We start from the raw sequence: 21421 nt of genomic DNA, 5'->3' as shown, positions 1-21421 counted from the left end.
TCTAAAAATAAAAATAAAAATATTTCAAACTGTAAATAAACTAGTTCTGTTGTATCTTTGCAAGTAGTAAATAAAATTCAAAGGACAAGTATCATAAAAAAAATATCTTTTTATATGTCCAATATTTGTCTTAATATAGAAAAAAGTATAAACTAGGAAACAACTATTTAAACTTTATTAAAGTTTTGAGATTTTATTTGAAAATCTTCCGAGTTTGTAAGCAGTTATACTCTTACTTTTAATCTTTTTAACTTAAAGAGATATCATCTTACTGACAAATAGTAGAAAAACATACTGAGTATTTGATTTTGTTAAAAAATGTGTTTCGGAACATTTTTGCTTATAAGTTGAAAAAGAAAACAGAGAGCAAAAGTAATTTTCCAATTTTTTTTTAAATGGTGCATACTTACATTTTCAAACTTATCCCTCAAAGATTTGTAAATTTAATTTAATTGAATTATTGATAAAATTAGTTCAAAAAAGCTTAAACTGTTAAAGATATTAAATGTACAATAATAATTAAATTATTTGTAAAAATTAGTGATCTAACGGACCCCCAAACTAGATTCCGGTCGGATTCAAATAGTTATCTTTTTTAAGACTCGATTAGAGCCGATTCCAGATAGATTCAAAAATTATTAATACTTAGTTGCATTTTATTTTTTAATGGTTTTATACCTTAAATTATGTTGTAGCTTATAAATAAACCATTTATGGTTTATTGATTTTAATTTTTATTAATTTTGTTATAAAGTAGAAGTGGACAACGTGGCCTGCAACGAGTAGGTTGCGGTCCTAAACTTTTCTGGTTAAAAAAAAATTACTTAACTAACAAATAAATTGAATCAGAGAATAAAAAAACTTAAAACTATGATATAAACTAACTGGAGGTAAATTGTGATGAGAATTTCAAGGTTATGCTTTTAAAATTCGGTGACTAAAAAAAAAAAAATTTTTAATAATGTTACAACAGTAAAACTGCCGTAAAAGTTCATTTTTGATAAATTATGTACAAAAAGCCAACACAGATAGCCCATCGACTATAGAAGCTGTTAAACCCTATAGTAGAACCGTAAATATGACTTACAAAGCTTAATTGATCAAGGAACAAGCAATAAAAAATTTAACACAGAGTAGAAAAACTTTTAGTGTGTCATGATTTTGATTTAGAAAAAGATATGCCAATAAATTATTAGATATTTTTAATTTTTAATTAAACGTTTTTGTTTCTTTCTAAATTAAAAAAGAAAATGTACATTTATATTCTTTAATATTTACATAATAAATGAAATACAATTTGTAAAAATATATAATTATGTAGGTTTGTTTGTGCTCGATTGTTGACTTGTTTTTTCTTATGAAACTAGTTGTTATAAACAAAGCGTAGTTGTTTTCTTAAGTGTAGTTACTTTGTTTCTTCAAGCAAAAGTTATTATTTTTCTTTTCAATTATTTTGATTCGGCCAGATCTTAGTGAAAATACTGATTTTTTTTAATCAGGATCTTTGCAAAAACGACCGAACCTCAGAGCCAATGACCATTATAGTTTATATTTCTTAAAAAGTTTTGCTGGAAACGAATAAAATTACGTAGTATCAGCAGGGACATTGACGATGTACGCACCTTGAGTTCAAATAAAAGTGCGTACCTTACGGAATAGAAACAGCTATTACCCTTTTCATACCAAGTAACAGCTACTATTTATTTATTTTCAATAAACTTATGATTTTTTTTATTTTCCTAGAAATTTAATCATAATTACTTGATTTTCTGATTGTCTGTGGTTAAACTTCTTAATCAGCTTGCCATTATAAAATGTTATTTATAAAATCAGTTACCATTGTTTATACCGAAATCTCTTCCAAGTTTTCAGGATTTTTTCCAGTTCTTTTAAAGTACAAACTTTTGTGCTTTTTTGATAACTTAAAATTTCACTAAGGTAAAATATTCTTTTATTAGTATAAAAAAATCAAGAAAAACATCGGCAAATGTCTGCAGAGCACAAGCCTGGACTTTTGTATGCCGTGAGACAGGCTCAAGTTTAACAAAAGGATTGATCATACCCATTCGATCAACAGACCACAAGCCTTCGGTAGATTGAGACTAGTAGATTAGTATAGAAATATGAGAAAGATACTGTAAAGCTTTTTTAAATGTGTTTATAACAAATGTATCTCGTTATAACGTAAAAAAATTGTATAGATTAGTTAATTCTTATCTATAATCTTCTTTGAACTTTAAATTTATACATATTTTTTTAGAATTTTTCGGGTTTTTAACTGGCCACGTTGCGAAAAGTACATTTTATGATGTGATCTACCGCAGTGCTTCTGAACCTTTTTTTAGTGGCGGAACCCTTTTCCAAAGTTCAACTTTTCCGCGGAACCCCTAATTTAATTTTACATAAAATGTTTAATATAATATTTCCTGCAAAAAACAAAAGAATTTCAGTGAAAAACGAATTTTTTTGCAAAACTATATCATTGTTAGAAATCATACCAATTGTAATAGTATTAAGTCGAGTCAAACTCAAAGTGCGCCAGAGGCAATATGTTTTTTATGATTCTATAATAAATAAACTAAAACAAACATGATTAATCTCAACGTCATAAAAATATTTCCTTGCATAACAAAAACAAAATGAGAGCTACAAACAATAACGAAATGAACATGAACCTAATCGAATTCACAGATTACTTTAAAAAACGGGTAAGATGCCTAACGAAAAATAAATAAAAAACATTTAGTGCGAAACTTGAACTTGTCTCTTAGCAACAAGCATGTCAATGCGCGGCTGGATTTTGGATAAACTGTGACGGAGACAGGCAGATAAGGTTGGAGTCAGCATACAGTCCCTTTGCTTCGTTTTAATGTTTGTTACATGCGAAAAGCTGGACTCGCAAAGATAAGTGGTGGTGAATGGTAAAGAAATTTTACTGCACGCTTTGCTAAGACGGGGTACTCTGAAATTGCACATATCCAAAAACCTAAAAGCTCCTTTCCTTTGAAACTCTATTTTAAATTACTATCTTAAGATAGTTGCAGCAATCCGTTTTCTGTATCTGTAGGAAGATTCACTTCTTCTGAAGCAATATCACACATAAAAGGAATCAAAATCCATAAATTTCCGATGCAAACATCTTCAGGAAAATATTGTTTAAATTTTATAGACAAAAGATCAAGGTAGTTGTATATTTCGTCAGAGAAGTTGAATTCTATGCATTTTTCATGGGCCTCATCAAACCGGTGAAACATCGCAAAACTACCATTGCCAACCTTTTTCTTCCAAAAGTTAATTCCATTTTTAAACGCCTCAATCTTGTCTGTCATGACAAAAATGGAATTTTGCTTCCCTTGCATGCTTAAGTTCAAAGCGTTCAATTCTTCGATAATATCGGTGAGATAAGCTAGTCTGGCCAAAAAACATCATCTTCAAATAACTTCACTAATTCTGAGCCTTCATCTTTAAGAAAGGTGAACACCTGCTTCTTTAATTCAACGACACGAACCAGTGTCCGCCCCTTCGACAGCCAGCAAACTTCGTTGTGATAAAGAAGTCGCAGATGGTCAGCATCTAAACTTTCACAAAGTTCTTTGAATCATCTGGCTTTTGTGTCACTTTTCTTTATAAAATTAACAGTTTTAATCGACGCTGAGAGAACTTCTTGTAAACAAGAAGGAAGATGTTTTGTTGCCAAATTTTCTCTATGTAAAAAACAATGTATCCGTTTAGCTTCAACTGCTTTATCCTTCATTTTCCTCACTACACCATTTTTGGACCCAGTCATAGACGCTGCACCGTCAGTGCAAATGCCGACACATTTATTCAACTCTAAACCCTTGCTGATGAAATAATTTTCGACACATTTCATTACTTCAACAAGAGTTGTTTTTGTGGGTAATTCTCCACAAAATAATATACCTTCGTTGAATCCTTCCTGCCCACAATATCTAACAAAAACGAGTAACAAGGCTTTGACGCTTACGTCAGTAGACTCGTCTAGTTGCTCAGCATAAAATAGGTTTATGACAACTTTTATGTGTTCCATTTTTTTGAAGTTTTATGATTTATGTTTTTTTTTTCTTTCAAATTTATTTCTTAAATTTCGAAAGGCTTTGCGGAACCCCTGAAAGGCGTCGCGGAACCCTAGGGTTCCGCGGAACCCCATTTCAGAAGCACTGATCTACCGGATCAAAGATGCGGATCCGACCGGATCTTAAATCTAAAAAAAGTTCCGGATACAGTTAGTTTGGAAAGACTTTGGGGTATTTGGGAAAATTGAGCTTATAATATGAATCGCATTCACCTTTTTCTGTGCGAAAATGCATATAACATGAAGGCTTGTATGTTGTTGTTAGAGTCCTCTTCAGCACCCTGTTTCATTCACACTCTTTAACTGATGATTTAAGATTCACTGTTTTCAGAAAATTACATAAGTGTGTTAATAGCCAAACCGTGGGCCACTATAATCGTTCTTCTACAACGTGCAAGAAACTAAAAAAATCCAGGTCACTTTAGGTTCATCATTGTCAATGCAAAAAGCCTTGCCCTTGGTGCAAGATGTTGAAACAAGGTTGAACTCAACCTACTTTATGCTGAATAGACTATAAAAATTAAAACAAGTGTCCAGAACTACGTGGCTAACAAGAAATTTAAACCCAAAAATATTCTTACAGCTGATGAACGGAAACTTGTTAGCCTCCTTAATGAACTGCTCGAATCTTTTCACATATTAACGCAGAAGTGTAGTAAAAACAACGCGTTGCTGTCAAGTGGAATCTCACATGCAGGAGTACTAAAAAAAGTTTTTTAATCATAAAGCTAATAGTCCACTAGGTCAAAGTACTTTAAAAATCTTAGCAATCTTGGTAGAAAATATATAAAATGCTTTCGAAAGAAGGTTTTAATCTACTTATAACAGCCCACGAATAAACCTTTATGATGACGACTTGTTTTTACTCCTAACAATTGTTGATCCACGGTATCGACTTGACTTTTCCCTGCTAATCTCAAACAGAAGGTTGTAAGGGTACTGAAATCAGAAGTAAAAAATCATAGTTGTCGTGAGATTGGTCAAAGTGGTCAAGTTCATTTAGTGCCGCCTATAAACTTAAAGCTCAACTACCTAAAAATATTGTTGTTCTATACTACATTTAAATCGGTAAAAAATGCAAACATTTACAAAAGTGAGCAACAAGATTCATTTGGTCATGTAATCAAGTTTTTTTTGGCTGAAGGAAATTTATCTGCTGACGGAATTAAAGAAGCTGAAGTCTTGTCTTGTCGGAAATTAAACAAGAAAAAAATACACACATCTTGCCAGGTTTGCAAGAATGTATTTCCACCATCTTCTGTTTATTCCGAAAGGTTATTTTCAGAAGCAGGTAACTTGTACGAATAAAAGCGAAATTTATTGCTTCCAAAAACCGGCGAAATTTTTTTATTTCTTCATTACAACTTGAAAAAACAAAGAATAGGTTTCTTTATAGCTTAATGGCGTTGATATGAGTAAATGTTGTTTACTAAGTTACATACTTTTATATATATAATAAGTTGCTAAAAAAGTTATTGTTCATCTTGTATTTTGAACTTCTGTAAATAAAAGTAGAATGTAAAGCTTGTCATAAAAAAAGAATTAAGTTCGTTATTTTCTAAAGCATTGTTAAATTATTTAATTTATTTTACATTTATGTCATACAGGGTACAAAAATCAAGTTTAGTCGTATAAGTAGCTTGAGATTGAACATTAAAACTGAGATTTCGTATAAGTAGAACTTTTTTGTACAACGTTCTTTTTTCTAATGTTATATCAAAATATTTGTATAATAACATTGTTTTAAGAAAATAATTTTATTAAACTAACTAAACTAAGTAATATAACAATAAAACTATAATAATATAATATTTAAACTTTATAAGTTTGTTCTCTATTGAAACTAGATAAATCTTAAAACATCTAGGGTCCGAGTCCGACCGGATCTTAAATTAGAAAACAGATCCAATTCCGACCGGATCCTAAATAGATACTAATTTCATAGCAAATGCAAGTAAAACAGAATACTTGTATTCATAAAGAGTCGTGATTTATCAGCATTTCTTAAACTAAGATAACGTTTAAAAACGAAGAACTTTGTTCGCTTGTTTTATATAAAACATAATAAATAAATTCATCAAGCTCTAGACTGCCCCGCACGACCATTAACAACAGTTCATTAGGCAGACATAGTTACAATGATTCGGGGTATCAGAAACCAAACAGACTTAAAAACCAACCCTTTATCACTTATTTTCGAGATTCGGTGGATGACTAAAAAGGAGCGATACTAGTTATATAACTAAATTTTTTCATCATATCAACTTTATATTTCAAGTATGATTCGTTTATAGCTTTCGAGTCACATATCTTTTTAAGATTCTAAAAGTATTAAAATATAAGTTGAAACTTAAAAGGAATTTTTTCCTTTGTAATATTGAGTTATTCAACAAGGGGCGGTAGGAATTTGTCTATTGCTGGCCAAATTTTGTAAATAATAATATTCGTAGACCGCACTTTTAGTCTTTGCTCTACATTTAAAAGCTGCAAAGGGGCCACCCGGAGGCGGAGCATAATTGACACTTACACTTGATATTCTGAAGTTTACGGTAAAAAGCAAAATATCTTATTATTGTATACAGGGTTGCCACTCGTTTTTTCAAGATTTTTTACAGGTTTTTCAATTTTCTTCCAGGTTTTTAAAAATAAACATTTTTGGGTCTATCTTTATTTCTAAGTTAATTTCTATAAAAGAAACTGTGTAAAATGGTACAAAAACATTTAAAAGATGCTGTAAAGTTACTTTAAATGTGTTTTTTAATAAAAAAAAGTTTTGATGATGACAAAAAAATTTATTTATATGACAGATTTGTTGTGTCAAATTGGAATTTTAGTACTGAAATTGTTGAAATTATCAAAAATTCCAGGTTTTCCATGTTTTTTTTTTGCCTAAATTGTCGAATTCCAGGTAAAGTGGCAACCCCGTGTATAAGGGTAATTCCAAAACTTGTTTTGTCCTGGATAAGACGTTATAAGTATCCGTGGTGTGCAACCCAATGACCGAAAGGTCATTTGTGTACCACGTCCTAGGACCATATTTTTTGAGCTTTATACTTATCGTTCAATAAAATAATAAAGAATGAATAAATAAACTTGTTGATCATGTAATTACTCTTTTTTTTATCTTATTAGTTTAATGAACAAATAGTCTAGACCAGAGCTTTCCCAAAACGGACCATATTAAAAATTAAGTGGCATAAGCTGCAAAAGATAGTGGCATAAAGCCATAATTTGAAATCTTTAATAGATATTCTGGAGTTGATGATGAAGAAAGGTCTTAGAGAGTACTTAACATGAGCTTTTTGAGAGAAACCAGAACTTTTTTGGTTGATTGAAAGGGGCCTTACGAAAAAGTTACGGAAACACTGTCAAAGAACCGCAGACTATATAGTGTAATTTATACTATATTTTATTCGCCAGCCACATTTACATGTTTGCGGTCCGCACTTTTTTGACATGTTTGAAAAACTTATATAAGTAATTTTTAGACAAATACAACGTATTAGAAGATATGACGTTTTAATTTCACATAAACATTCAATCTAGTTCGTCTTTTTCTCTGGAGATATTATTGGTTTGTTTTAGATAAAAACCTTCCATGGTTTTAATAACTAACTTTTAATAACCTACAATTAATTACATTATAAGTATGTACCAGTTTTATTTATTATATGAAGTATTATCTATCCTACAGGTTGAAAATTTTGAGCTCTTTTATGTCATTTCACCAGGACAGTTATTTTAAAATCAATTTTGCATTTACTTTCATTTAAATATTACGCTTAGAGACTTTAAGTTTACCACTAGACATTTCAACTTTTAAATACAACTTTTATATTAGGGATTTTATTAAATAACAACAATTTAAATTCATAATTTTTAATAAAGAATAAAGCAATAATAAAGGAAAAGGTATCTACTAAATGGATGTTTAGGTATGCGCGACTAAATAATAAATATAAATAAACAAAGTACGAGAAAATTTTTGGTAGTATCTAATACTTTGTGTGTATAAATGTATACAAACAATTAAGGCTGGAAATTGTTAGTGAAAAGAAAATGAAAACATTTTTAGCAATTTGCAGGACAATTTCAAACTTTAAAAAAAAATATTTAATAAAATTCTCATATGGTTTATTGATCAAATATTTATTTTATTTTTTATCTTGACAGTTGAACATCTTCAGTGGATGTGATGACATCGTCTAGTTTTTCCCTTTCCTCAATTCTTTTACTCAGTGCGGATTTGAACAGCTTGTTGTTGTGTCCTTCGCGATTCCTGGCTATTTCTATTGCCAAGAACTGGATCTTCGTTGCTGATACAAAATAATAATTAATACTTGTATACAAAAGTATATAAAACTTATTTAAAACTTAACAAAACTTAAAAAATAAACATTACTACTATCAACAGCGAATTTTCAAAAATAATGAATAATAATCAATAATAATTACCATTATTTTGAGAACTTAAATACTATTTATTAATTTTGTAGGATTTTTAGACTATAAAGTACTAATTACTAACCGAAAGTAGTATTGGTTTCACTGTATTCACCCAATGTATCTAACCTCAGCAAACAGCCATAATTAAAATTTTCTATTTTTCCCTCAAACTTGTTGCAAAACTGCCTCCATTCCTAATTTTTTTTTTTATTCTACTGATTTATAAAATACAACAAATAGGACTCAACTTTATTGCAGCTTATTGTAAAATTTAATTTAAAAATTAACATTTAATCAAATATAAAAAATTTAACTTTATTATTCGTATTTAAAAATGTATTTTTATTACTTTTTTAGCAGTTTCATTTTTAAGGCTTTCTTCTTCAATGATTGAGACGTCGAAGTCTTTGAAATTTTTTCTAAACTGTTCGTATATGAGATCATCATGACACGACAACTTCAAATACTTCGGATCAACAGATGTGATTATCTGTATTAAACTATTAATAATTATTTTAAATTGACTGCCTGATAGCTATGAATATATTAAATAGCTAAACTAACATCGTAATGAATTTCAGCGTCTTCAAATGCTTTTATTGCCCAAGCTTTCTCAATTGTACCCTGAAAATCATCAAATAGTTTATTAGCAAATAAAAACACTGGAGATGCTACAAATTATAACATACAGATTGTGATTTAATATTTAACATAACCAAGATTGTAACCTCTTAATTTTTTTATTAACCAAACTTAGGGTAATTTAAATAACATATTTTGGGGTAAAAAATAATAATAACTTTTTATAATTTTTTAGCATAAAATAACCATGTAAAACGTAATAAATCCATCAAAAATTAAACATTGGTATAAATTACATTAAACTTTTTTTTTAATTGTTACCAAAATCAAACTAAATTAACTATTATATTTAATGCTAAGACTTAATAAGTTTACTTATTAAAGTTATTTTATTATATTATAACGAAATAGACATTATGTTATATGGTCATTTTTCAAGTTAAGAACAAATAACTTTTAACAAATAATTTTAGTTTTGTCAAAAAGATTTTAATTTTGTATAAATTGAAAAAGCCGTAATGGTTTTTAATAAGTTTTCAAGTAAATATACATTTCATTTAACTAACACAATTAATTTTTGAAAAAATCAAAAGTAATACTAAAAAAAGTATACAAAGCTACTGACATTCTTTTGGCATTTTGTAAGCTTTTAAATGCTATAAAATAAATTATATAAAGAACTAAAAACTAAAATTTATTCAATTAAATACATCACCTACTAATATTAAAACAATTTATTAAAATAAACTGACATCATTTCCATACCCATCATCTCCAGCCATTGTGATTTAAAAAATAATCTGCAAATAACACTAGATAATATTTACTAATTTTGTAAGATAGATAACATTAGCATAATAAAAATTACTTTTCAACATCAGTAAAACAAGCACAAGTTAAATACAAAATTTAGTGTACTAATAAAAACAAATCATTAAAAAGTCAAATAATTATCAGCTAAAGTCCATCTAAAATATACAAAACATGTGTTTATTTCTTCTTGGACACACCAACAGTGCGACCACGTCTTCCAGTTGTCTTGGTGTGCTGACCACGGACACGGAGACCCCACCAGTGACGGAGACCCCTGTTAGACCTGATCTTCTTCAGACGCTCCAAATCCTCTCTCAATTTGTTGTCAAGACCGTTAGACAAGAGCTGGCTGAAAGTACCATCTCTCTTGTCCTTTTGCCTGTTAAGGAACCAATCAGGAATCTTGTATGTTCTTGGGTTCTGCATGATGGTGACCACCTTCTCAACTTCTTCTTCAGTGAGCTCACCAGCCCTTTTGGTGATATCAACATCGGCTTTTTTGCACACTTGGGTGGCAAAACGCTTTCCTACGCCCTTGATGGAGGTAAGGGCAAAGGTGATGTTACGCTTTCCATCAATGTTGGTGTTGAGGATACGCAAAATATGCTGGAATTTTTCTGGAAGTACAAGAGCGGCCATTTTTAAAAAAAGATTTTACTTGAAATTAATCCTGAAATGTAAATTCTATTTAAAAATGTTACAGTATAACTGGAAAAAATATTCAGAAATTATTCAGAAAATTTATTTAAACTTTCCTGATTTAGGTTCATTATTTCAACTTTGAATTTTTTATAAATAAAAATTTCAGAAATATATTGTTTTTAATCAACTTTAGGAGCAAAATACGGACATAGAGGGGAGGTGTGTAAAACACTTTTTTCACAATTTGATCTTATTTTATGTAGTTTTTATAAAGCTACAAGATGCTTTTTTCAGATTTAAAAACTTCAAAATAATTTTTGAGATATAGCCGGTCAAATTCGGAGGCAACAATAGGTTGCTTATGAGAGGGGCAAACTAAAACGGCACATTACTAGAAATCACTAAAAATTCATCTTTTTCCATGTTTTTTGAGATAACTTCCTCAAATTTTTAGGAAATGTTCTTTGCAATATCTAATAAATTATGTCAGGACAAAATTTTTAAAAACTAAATAACAAAAATATTTTACAAAAAAAATAAAAATTATAAATTCTTATTATTATTTTTTTAATTCCTCGGACAGATTTTTGTAAATATTGCAAGGAACATTTCCTAGAAGTTTGAGGTGGTTATCTCAATAAACGTAAGAGAAGAGAAATCTATTTTTGCAGTTTTAGTTTCCCTTACATAAGAACCTATTGTTACCTCCGACTTAGACCAGCTATATCTTAAAATTTATTTTGAATTTTCAAAATCTTCAAAAACCATCTTGTAGCTTTGTAATTACTATAAAATATAAGATGAAATTGAGAAAAGGTATTTATAACCTCTCTCTTATACCCTTACTATAAATTAATCTTTAAGATACATGGTTGCCACTTTAGAGTCAGATATATTGAGTGACCGTAAACTATCCAATATCATCCAGTTTTTTTAATTCCTAAAAAGTTTTTGCCCCTGGTGTTAACTACTTATACCTTATGTTTTTTTTTTTCTTCTAAATTGTAAAAAGAAAAGCTTAATATATATGCTTCTACATAAATTTATATAATTGCTGAGAAATACTGTTTTTGAACTGAAACTGAATCAAATAAATCTCATTCAAGGTTTATAGATAACTAAGTGTAGTATTTTCAGAAAAAAAACTACACTGAGTTAGCCTTAGTTAAAATATAAATCACAATATCAGAGTTAACCAATAAAATTTAAATAAAAAAGTCAAAATATTCTGAGTGTGTGGTTAACATGATACTGCTTTTTAAAATATCTTATATATTTATTTAAGTAATAGTTAACTTATATCAAATAGATAAAAGTGGATATATAACCTTAAATCAAAGCTTGGTTAAAACAGGGTTCGTGAGCAAAATTTTTTTTATTTAGCCTGACTGAGACAAATTTAGCCTGACATTTTTTAAAAGTAAGGAAAATCCCCTCAAGAAGTCATTTTAGGTATTGGGGGGGGGTTTGATTTGTGCTATTGTAGTATCAGACCTCAACCAGCTTCATCTCAAAAATATTTTGAGCTTTAAAAATCTGCAAAAAGCAACTCATAGCTTAGTTACAACTCAATAGAATAAGACTAAATTGTGAAAAAGGTGATTGACCTCTCCTCCCTATGCCCTTATAAGATAACAAATTCAGTGATAAGTTTTGAAATAAGTGTTGTATCTAATATATTACTAGTGTAAAAATTTAATATATATTACTATACACAATTGTTCAATTTAATTAAGCACTAATTAAAAACATAATAACCAGAAGAATTATAATAAAACGACAAGGATTGTTGTGTTTTACTAAAATTTAAAATGAAACGCTTACACAAGTATTAGAATTCAAACAAACAGTTAAGTTGTTGAACTCAACTGTAATTTTTAAGTTTAAACCGTTTTTTTTTTTATGAATTTTCTTAATTATGATGTATATAATCTACTCAAAACAAAATAATAAAGATTCTTAAAAATTTTTTAGAGATTCAACAAAAGGTTTTTAGCATTTATTTTTACAAATACTGACTGTTTTTTCTTTAATAACTAACTATTTTCGAAATAAATTCACATTTCATTTTGATCTTAAAAAGATTTATAAACTTTTTTATTAAAAAATTTTAAAACATTTGAACTGAGAAAAACTGAGATTCTCAAATTTTTAAATAAAAAAACTGATTTAGCCTGACTTAGCCTGACGCGCACGAACCCTGTTAAAATATTAAAACATTTTTGTTTTAAAAACCTAAATGGTTTATAAAAGCTAAAAAGTTTAAGGAGATAAATTTGTTCTTTTATAACTATGTTTTATTTTGTAGTCTTAACTAAGCTACAACTTGCTTTTTGCAGACTATATTTCAAATTAATTTTTGAGATATAGGTGATTGAATTCGGGGAGTACAATTAGGTTTAAAGGAGAAAAAAGTAAATAAGCAAAACCAGACTATTACGCCAAAAATCTATCTCCTCATACATTTTTAGACAAGTATCTCAAATTTTTAAACATTGTTTTTGTTTTGGGCATAAAATTTTTATTTTAAATTATAAACAATTTGCAACTAGAAGTTATTTTAAATATTAAGAAACATTACCTGATAATTTGTGGTGTATAAAGAGATAAATTTCTAGTGATTTTTAGTAATTCACAAGTTTTTACCTCTGATAAAAAACTTATTGTTATCTCTGACTTTAATCATATCTATCTCAAAAACTAGTTTAATTATTAAAAATATGTAAAAATCAACTTGTAAATTAATTAAAATTCTACTAAACAAAATAAAATTGAAAAAAAAATATATATATATATAATCCCCCTATGGCCTTAAAAGTATAAATAACTTGTAAATTAATAAGAATTAAAAAACTTTTATGATTTATATGCATAGGGGGTAAACATTTTTTTAATTTGATCTATTTTTATATTGTTTTTACTAAGCTACAAGATGTTTTTTACAGATTTAAAAAACTTAAAGTAAATTTTGAGATATAGCCAGTCAAAGTCAGAGGCAACATTAGGATCCTTATGCGAGGAGCAAAATAAAATGGCAATTGTAGTGACTGTTTTATGGAAAATATACTTTGCTTTACATGCCTGTTAGACGTAGAATATTGAAAATCTAATTATGATTGAAAATCTAATTTTGATTTTAAAAAAAAAGTCCTTAAACAAAAAGTTGTTTTTAAAATGGTTATCTAATAATTACTAGATAAGATATTTGAAGTTTATTTCAATTTTAGTTAGTATAGATTGAATATTAGCTCAAAAACTTCAAGGATTTTTTCAAGAAATGTTAGATCACTGAATAGTTTTCTTGGCTTTATATAGCTCTTGAAAAATTCAAGTATTTTTGAGAATATAAAAATATAATGTGTATTTTATTTAGTCAAGAAAGTCATCATGAACATAATGCAGAAAAAAATCCTGATGAAGTAGTAAGCATGTCATATATAGTATATTTTGTCACTTTAATCATTTTAGGAAAATCTAGAAAATATTGTGGTTTTTAAAAATGTAATAAAATATATATGTTGCAACTCTGGTTTAAATTTTACCTAAAGTTTTGAAATATATGACAAATTTAAACTATTAAAAATATCTGAATTACATATCATGCAAAGATGTGTTCTAATAAAGACATATTTTGAAAATATTTGAGAAATAATTGCTAAGGGCATTTGTTTACAAAAATTAACTTTGGATAATGTTTGAAAACTTTATAGGTTTTAATTTAAAGAATTCAAAAAGTTAAATTAAATTTTGAGATATAGTTAAATAAAAAAACACATGTATGAACTGAAATTTTTTTAATGTCAGTTTACTCAAAAATATAAAATTCATAAAAATATATTCCCTCCTTTATTTTTCAAGCTATTGACCTCAAATTTACAGGAAATAATCCTTACAATATAAGATAAAATGTTGAAACAATTTTCAAAAAAATGGGTTAAGAATTTTTTTAGGAAAACATAGATTTTAACCTTAACTTTTTTTAATCATCTGTATATTACAGGGTTGCCAAATATTTTTGAGAAAATTCTTCCAGGTTTTTTAAATTACACTTTTTGGGTCTATTTTTAATTTAAAGCTAAGTTTAAGGCTAAAGACTGTGCTAAGTAGTATAAATACATTGCAATAATATTAAATCAGTTTTTATGTGTTAAAGATAAAATTATGATAGTTAAAATAAAATTATGATGGTTAAAAAAATATCTTTAAGGTAGATTACTCTTAAATAATTTAATTTTTACTAGTTAACATGTAGAAAATGTTTAAATTCCAGGTTTGTCCAGATTTATTAGTGAATATTGCTCAGAATTCTAGGATTTTTTCAAATTTCTCAAATTTGAGGTTTTTCCAGTTTTTTTAGCTTAAATTGTCAAATTCCAGGTTTTTCAAGGACCTGAGGTTTTTTGGCAATACTGATCTTATAATTGTTTGATGAAGATTGCTTAAAAACTGAAGAATATAGAATTTTAACTTTTTAAAGCCTTCCCTGAGGACCCTGTTGAACTCTTCAATTTAGCACATATCTCAAAAATTAAGTTTTATTTTAAAAACAGTAAAACACAACTGATGTAAATAAAAATATCTATAAAATAACATACAGAAAAATGTCTTCCCCCACACACATAACCTTAAAAGATGTTTTACCCCTTAAGTTTATTTTGAAAGGTAAAAAATGGTAACTATAAACTTTAGAAGTTTGGATATCAAAATACTTTAAATTTACTTAGCTTTAATATCTAAAAATGGCAAGGTGTAACAAAAATACTTAAAAATTTTCTAAAAGAGAGAGCACAATACCAAGTTAAGTTAATTCAAGTCATAAAAACTAACTAGATGTGTAGAAAAAAGTTATGAAAACTATTTAGTTTTGGATAAAAAAAGCAGTTTTCTTAAGCTTGATTTAATTTTGAACTAGTTTTAGTGGTTTGAGTTACCAGGTGTGTGGGCAACCCTAGTAATTGTTTATTGAACAATAAATTATAATTTATATCCACAAATATAATAAAGATTGGTGCTCAAAAATGTTGCCAAGGAATCAGGTGTACAAAAAGCCTTCTCAGGTCATCAATGACCACATTGCTTAAATACCTCAAGTTTTAGAGCAATGAGAAATATTTTTAATTGCAAAAAACTTCAATTTATAAGAAATCTATTTTGTAGGGATAGAGATAATGATTTTCTAAATTTAAGTTAGATATCAGTATTTTAAAAATACTCATTTAAAAATTATCAATGTAATAATATAAGTGGCATGTTATCTTTTCTAACATGGGAATTGTTAAATAGTACATAAAATCAATAAATTATATAAGGAAGGTATTAGCAGTCATATTAAGGCAAATACCACAAACAACTTTCTCAATATTTTTGCAATATTACCTTATTTCAATCATTTTCAAACCTAAATTCTTACACTTTATTGTAATTGATTAGGGTTGCCACTTTTGAGTAAAAAATTCTTTTGAGTACACAGTAGTATCAGGGTTGCCACTTGTTTTTTTTTTTTCCTAGGTCTTCTTAATTTACTCCAGGTTTTTAAAAGTAAACATTTTTGATGTATTTATAGCTTAAAGTTTAGTTTAAGGTAAGAAAATGTGTTAAATAGTATAAATACATAGAAAATATATTGTAAACCTAATTTAATTTTTTTTATAAAAAAAGCTTTGATGATTACAAAAAATATTTATCTATATAAATAGATTTTTGTGTCAAATTGAAATTTTACTACTGAAAAAATTGAAACTATTAAAAAATCCAGGTTTTTCCAGGTTTTTTTTTATTTCTCAAATTCCAGGTTTTTCCATATTCTGTTGTCTAAATTGTCAAATTTCAAGTTTTCAGGTTTTTTGGCAACCCTGTCAATCAATACAAAGTTGCCATTGCTAGTATTATTGAATTGTTAAAATTATACAATGATAAAATTTCATGAATTGTGGTGGTTTAAAATCCTTTTTTAAACTAGCATGGATAAGTAAAAAGATTAAAAGAAAAATGAGAAAAAAATTCAATTTAAGCTAAAAACCTGGAACTTTCAAGGGCGAAGGGAAGAAATCACTTTTTTCATAACTTGGTCATAATTTGTAGAGTTTTACTAAGCTACAAAAATTGCATTTTACAGGTTTTAAATTCAAAAAAAAATATGCTTAAGCCAGTTAAGGTCAGAGAGTATACAGTAGGTTCCTTATGGAAGGAGAAAAAATTGTACTTAATAAGGTTTTATAATTAACATAATTTTATAGTTTCCTTGTAAAAGTTTTCAAAATTCATGGTTTTATAAGGCATTTTTTCTGAATTTCTCAAATTCTAGGTTTTTCTAGTATATTTTTTTTTATTTTCAAATTCAAGGACTTTTCAGAACTGAATGTTTTTGGACAACCCGAGTAATCACAAATAGACCTAGAAGAGCATAGTTATTAGGAAAAAAGAGATTTTAAGCAATAACACTAGGTTAAAATTTGGACTATGAATCAAAACTAACTAAAGTCAGCCTAGATTTTTTCAAGCTAGCAAAATTATTAAGTGAAACCTGAGTGTGTGGCAACCCTTCATAAAAATGATACAATATTTATTTTTAGGGACTAGACTTAATTTCAAAATTTCAAAATAATTGTGTTTATAACAAACTCAAAATAACTAGGGATTTTCTGACTGTGTTTACAAAGTTAAATTAGCAAAAGTTGGTCAAAAAAGTTGGTCAAAAAAGACATCCATAACTTATATGGGCCACAAACTAGGTTCTAAAATATGCATAGAAGTACTTTTAACTGTTCAAATTAAATTTTTAAATTTTTCCAAATATTCCAGTATTTCTATTGATAAAACTGTCTTAACTGTTTATTGAACTTGAACAAATTAGATAATTGGAAAAATCATTTGTTTAAAATAAAGGTTACTGTTTTATCTCTAATTTCAAAAAAGGTCATAAGACTATCAATAAGCATTTAATTTATCAAATACTTAACTTACATTCCCATCCATGTTACAAAAATATGTTAATAACAGATTTGTTTAAGCAAATTTGCCACTCTTTTATGAGTTTTAAGTTGTTGGTTTTGTTATTTTTCTTAAACTTTTACATTTCATATTGTTATAAGATTGTGTAAGGGTGAATTTATTTACAAAATATCAATAAATGATCAGGTTATTGTCTACATAAAGAATTGAAATAATACTGATAGAACAAAAAATGCTCTTTTAAATAAAACAATCACTTATTAATTTAAAATGCAATAAAATATTTAGGATAAATTTTTAAGCAGAATTGTATTATTATGATCAAATATGTATTGTAGTAATAATTTTAAACATAATGAAAATTATTTCAAAACCAAATCTTAATTTAAAAGTTAACTTTAAGAACAAAATGAATAACTAAAAAATAGCAGAAATCTATTTCATGCATCAAACATACATTTGTTAACTAAGATATTTGTTATCTATTAAAACAATCAAAAATTACCATATTTTCCAAAGGACTAACTTCAATAGAAAACCACAGTGTATGTTGAAATTTTTACAATGAACAAAAATTATATACACTCTTTAAAAGAGAAATTAATGTTGTAGACATTGTAAGAATCTGTGTAATAAAAAACTTGGGCTATTAGAAAATGATCTGTAAATGTGGAGTTTGTAGCAAGTCCCAACAAGGGAAGACATTATGGCTTTTTTTTAGTTCAAGATATTCAAAATGAAAAATTTAACTAAACAATTTTCTGTAAGCTGCAATACTAATGCGCTTCTGATTAGCTATTTACAAACTTATTTTTATTTTAAGTTAGATATTTTGAACTATTTTTCGTTTTTTTTTTAATAATTGGGTAAGTAGGGTAGATATAAGGGTAAGGATTAAAAGAAGTTAAGTAAAATATTAGAAATTGAGATTTAAATCTTATTGAATTACCGTTGTATTATCATTAACCTTATCTGCATAATGTCATAAATGGAAAATTTCCTAAAACCTTACAACTGCAGCAAAACTGAAAATTTAAAGTCTTTACCAGGATTAGAATATTTTAAAAATAAGTAATTTCAAAGTGAAAAATTGTAAATAGTTTGGTACATTTTCTTAATTCAATTTATTTAGACAAAAAATTTAAAAAGTTTTTTGAGCACTTTCTGTAAAAAACACTTATAATCAAAGACATTGACTACTTTGTTTCGTAGTAGTAGTTTATTTCATATGACTTAAATTTTCACTATGCCATACTTGCCGTTATACTTGTTAAAATAATTTTTTTTAATTACTGAAATTTGAAAATTTAACTTAAAACGATCAAAAGTTTATTACACTGAAGCGCTCAATTACCACAAAAAGATTAGAATTTTGACAAGTCTGCTTGCCATGACTAAACGATTAGTTTTTTTTACTCTTTTGTAAATTATGGACGCTATATATAAAGATATATTAAAAATAGCTGTTTCAAACCATCTAATTCAACCAAAAATCCTTAAAGCTTGACGATAGAAGATCTAGCTTTAATAAAATATAGAACTTAAAGCCATTAGATTTACCCGAATTCTAGCAACTAAGCAATATAATTATTAAGACAAAAGACAAAAATCTGGCCCACTATGTTTTTATTAGAGTTAAATGGCTATATAAAGTAAGCAAATTAAATGTATTTTTAATAAATAAGTTTATTTATTGTTATTATTTTTTTTTAAACAGCATTATATACAAGCAACATTGTAGAGTGCATAATAACTTTTATTAATATTTTACAAGGTCGGAACTTTTTCGTAACGAAACCTAGTTTTAAATAAAGTAGGTAACTGTATTTATATTATTTTTTCATAAGTAGTTACGAAATTACTCTTTGTTTGATTTTAAATTTTCAAATACATAAGTGCTTGTTTAGTTATAAACTTTGATAGCTTTGAGTGTTATTTTCACTTTTTACAAAATTACAGCTGCTTCAAAGAGTTTTTTTCTAGTAAAACTCTTTTAAAAAACATGAAAGCTAACTGTTTTGACATAAAAATAATTTGAAAAAAAAAAACGCTGGTCATTTTAAACTAACTTTATTTAAACAAGAGAAAACTTCTGAAAATTGATAAAAGTATGTAATATTATATTACTATATGTTTTCTAGTTTTGCAACAACGTTTAATTGGTATGTTTTACAAGTACAATAAAAATAGTTTAATACTACATGTCTAATAAAATTTAAAATAAAAATCAATTTTTAGTACAGATAACTGACAATTCTACAAAATAAATATTGTTCAAAAGTAAAACTTAACTAAAACGGTCATTTTCAAGCAATACTACTGTGTACAAAAATCAAATTATAAGCAAAAAAAATGACTAACAGCATAAAACTAAATAGCAGTTGTTTTAAACTAAAAACTACGTCCAGCTCACTAAATGTACTTCGCACACTCCTAACCTGTGGATGTGCTATAACTAGTAATATCAATTTCAGTTACATACATCACTTAAGTTTGCTAATCCGAAAAATCAGACATGTTGTCGACCTTTACCTAAAATCATATTTTTATTTGCTTTCATGTTCTAACACTAATAATTATATTTTTATTTATTTATAAACTTAAATAAAAACTTGAAATATGCTATTTTTTTCAAGAGAAGCCTTCTTGTTTATTCATGACTCCAATCATAAGCTTTAAAATTTATTTAACGTACAATACAAGAATAAATTACTATTTATAAATTGGGATGTAACTAAAACCTTATTATATATTTTATGCTAGTATAAATTATGTTTAACTGCCAAACATTTTTGCATTGTTTAATTTATATAATAAATTTATCGATTATTATCGATATTTTTGTTAATGACTTATTGTTCTTTTTTAATTTGTTCTAAAAATGTTTTATTAGTTTATTCTAATCTTTTTTCATAATTAATTTTATTTTTACATTAATGCTTATTTCGTATTAACTTTATGGTGAGCTATAATTCCACAATAAAGAGCTCAACTGAAAAGGAACAACTAATTAGACAATTTCAAATTTAAGAGCTTTTATTCTACACAGTGTTTCTTGCAAACGCAATGATCACGATTTAAAAACTCTATAAAGTAAGACAGAGAAAGTTATATATACTAATATTAAGAGCTAACAATCAGCATTAATTATATCTAAATAAAACTGATTAAATTGAATGAGTGTGTTAAATTAAAAATATCCAAAATGTTTAATGGCCAGTTAAATAATCATACAAAAAAATAATAGTAAAATAAAATTAAATTAGTAAAATTTAAATAAAAAAAACAAAAAACAAAAATAAAAAGAAAATACAAATACGATAAAAATACAAGCTGAAATGTTGTAAAATTATAAATGAGTGAAATACGCAAATGTCAACGGACATGACAATGTTATGGTTTTAGATAAAAATTAGCGAAGTGCCTGCATTTACTAATTAACTTAGTTCTGGAGTTGAGGGATGATTTTTTGTCAGCAATGCTAGTTCCAATCTTTCTACATTGCACAGAGTGCAAATTTTGCACGGTTTGCGTTGACTATTTTTATGCATTATTTTCCATTTGTTATTTTTCTTGGTCATTTCTTCATTAAGCTTAGCGGCTTGGATGAATGAGCTCAGCTTTATCGATTCTCTCAGATTTTTATTTCTGAATCTATGCATATGCTCGTTGTATCTTTTTTTAAAGTATCTTGCGGTGGATCTGCTATAATGCTGTTCTTTGTTGTTATAAGTGACAGTAGCGTTTTGTATATGGCACTTTTGGAAAGACATTTGCCTTCCACTGGGAATGAGGTTATTATTTTACAATAGCAAGTTGTTTCATTTTTATTCTGGATTTTACTTTCCTCTATGGTTTTGAAATTTGATTCGGTAATTTCGGACTCTACGTTGG

The 21421-nt window shown here is 27.1% G+C and overlaps 3 protein-coding genes across 3 annotated transcripts; all 3 read right to left on the bottom strand.

The window, feature by feature from the left end:
- Positions 1-3598: 3598 nt before the first annotated feature.
- Positions 3599-4048, bottom strand: LOC145837088 (SCAN domain-containing protein 3-like). Its single transcript, XM_082944864.1, has one exon. The coding sequence runs from the start codon at positions 4046-4048 to the stop codon at positions 3599-3601; it is 450 nt and encodes a 149-aa protein (XP_082800990.1).
- Positions 4049-7991: 3943 nt separating this feature from the next.
- LOC145849144 (protein PBDC1-like) lies at positions 7992-9942 on the bottom strand. The gene is made up of 5 exons (XM_082954242.1): positions 9874-9942; positions 9104-9163; positions 8889-9029; positions 8622-8733; positions 7992-8409 (listed from the first exon to the last, which is right to left on the bottom strand). Exons 1-5 carry the CDS (start codon positions 9901-9903, stop codon positions 8255-8257), a joined length of 498 nt encoding a protein of 165 aa, XP_082810368.1. The 5' UTR covers positions 9904-9942; the 3' UTR covers positions 7992-8254.
- On the bottom strand, positions 9921-10600 carry LOC145849145 (small ribosomal subunit protein uS13-like). The gene has a single exon (XM_082954243.1). The coding sequence runs from the start codon at positions 10571-10573 to the stop codon at positions 10112-10114; it is 462 nt and encodes a 153-aa protein (XP_082810369.1). The 5' UTR covers positions 10574-10600; the 3' UTR covers positions 9921-10111.
- Between the last annotated feature and the right edge of the window lie 10821 nt (positions 10601-21421).

The sequence above is a fragment of the Thalia democratica genome, chromosome 1 (assembly GCF_965202585.1).
Source record: "Thalia democratica chromosome 1, ktThaDemo2.hap1.1, whole genome shotgun sequence".
NCBI lineage: Eukaryota > Metazoa > Chordata > Thaliacea > Salpida > Salpidae > Thalia > Thalia democratica.
Note: the sequence above shows the minus strand (reverse complement) of the source record. Positions and strands in the feature narration are given on the sequence as shown.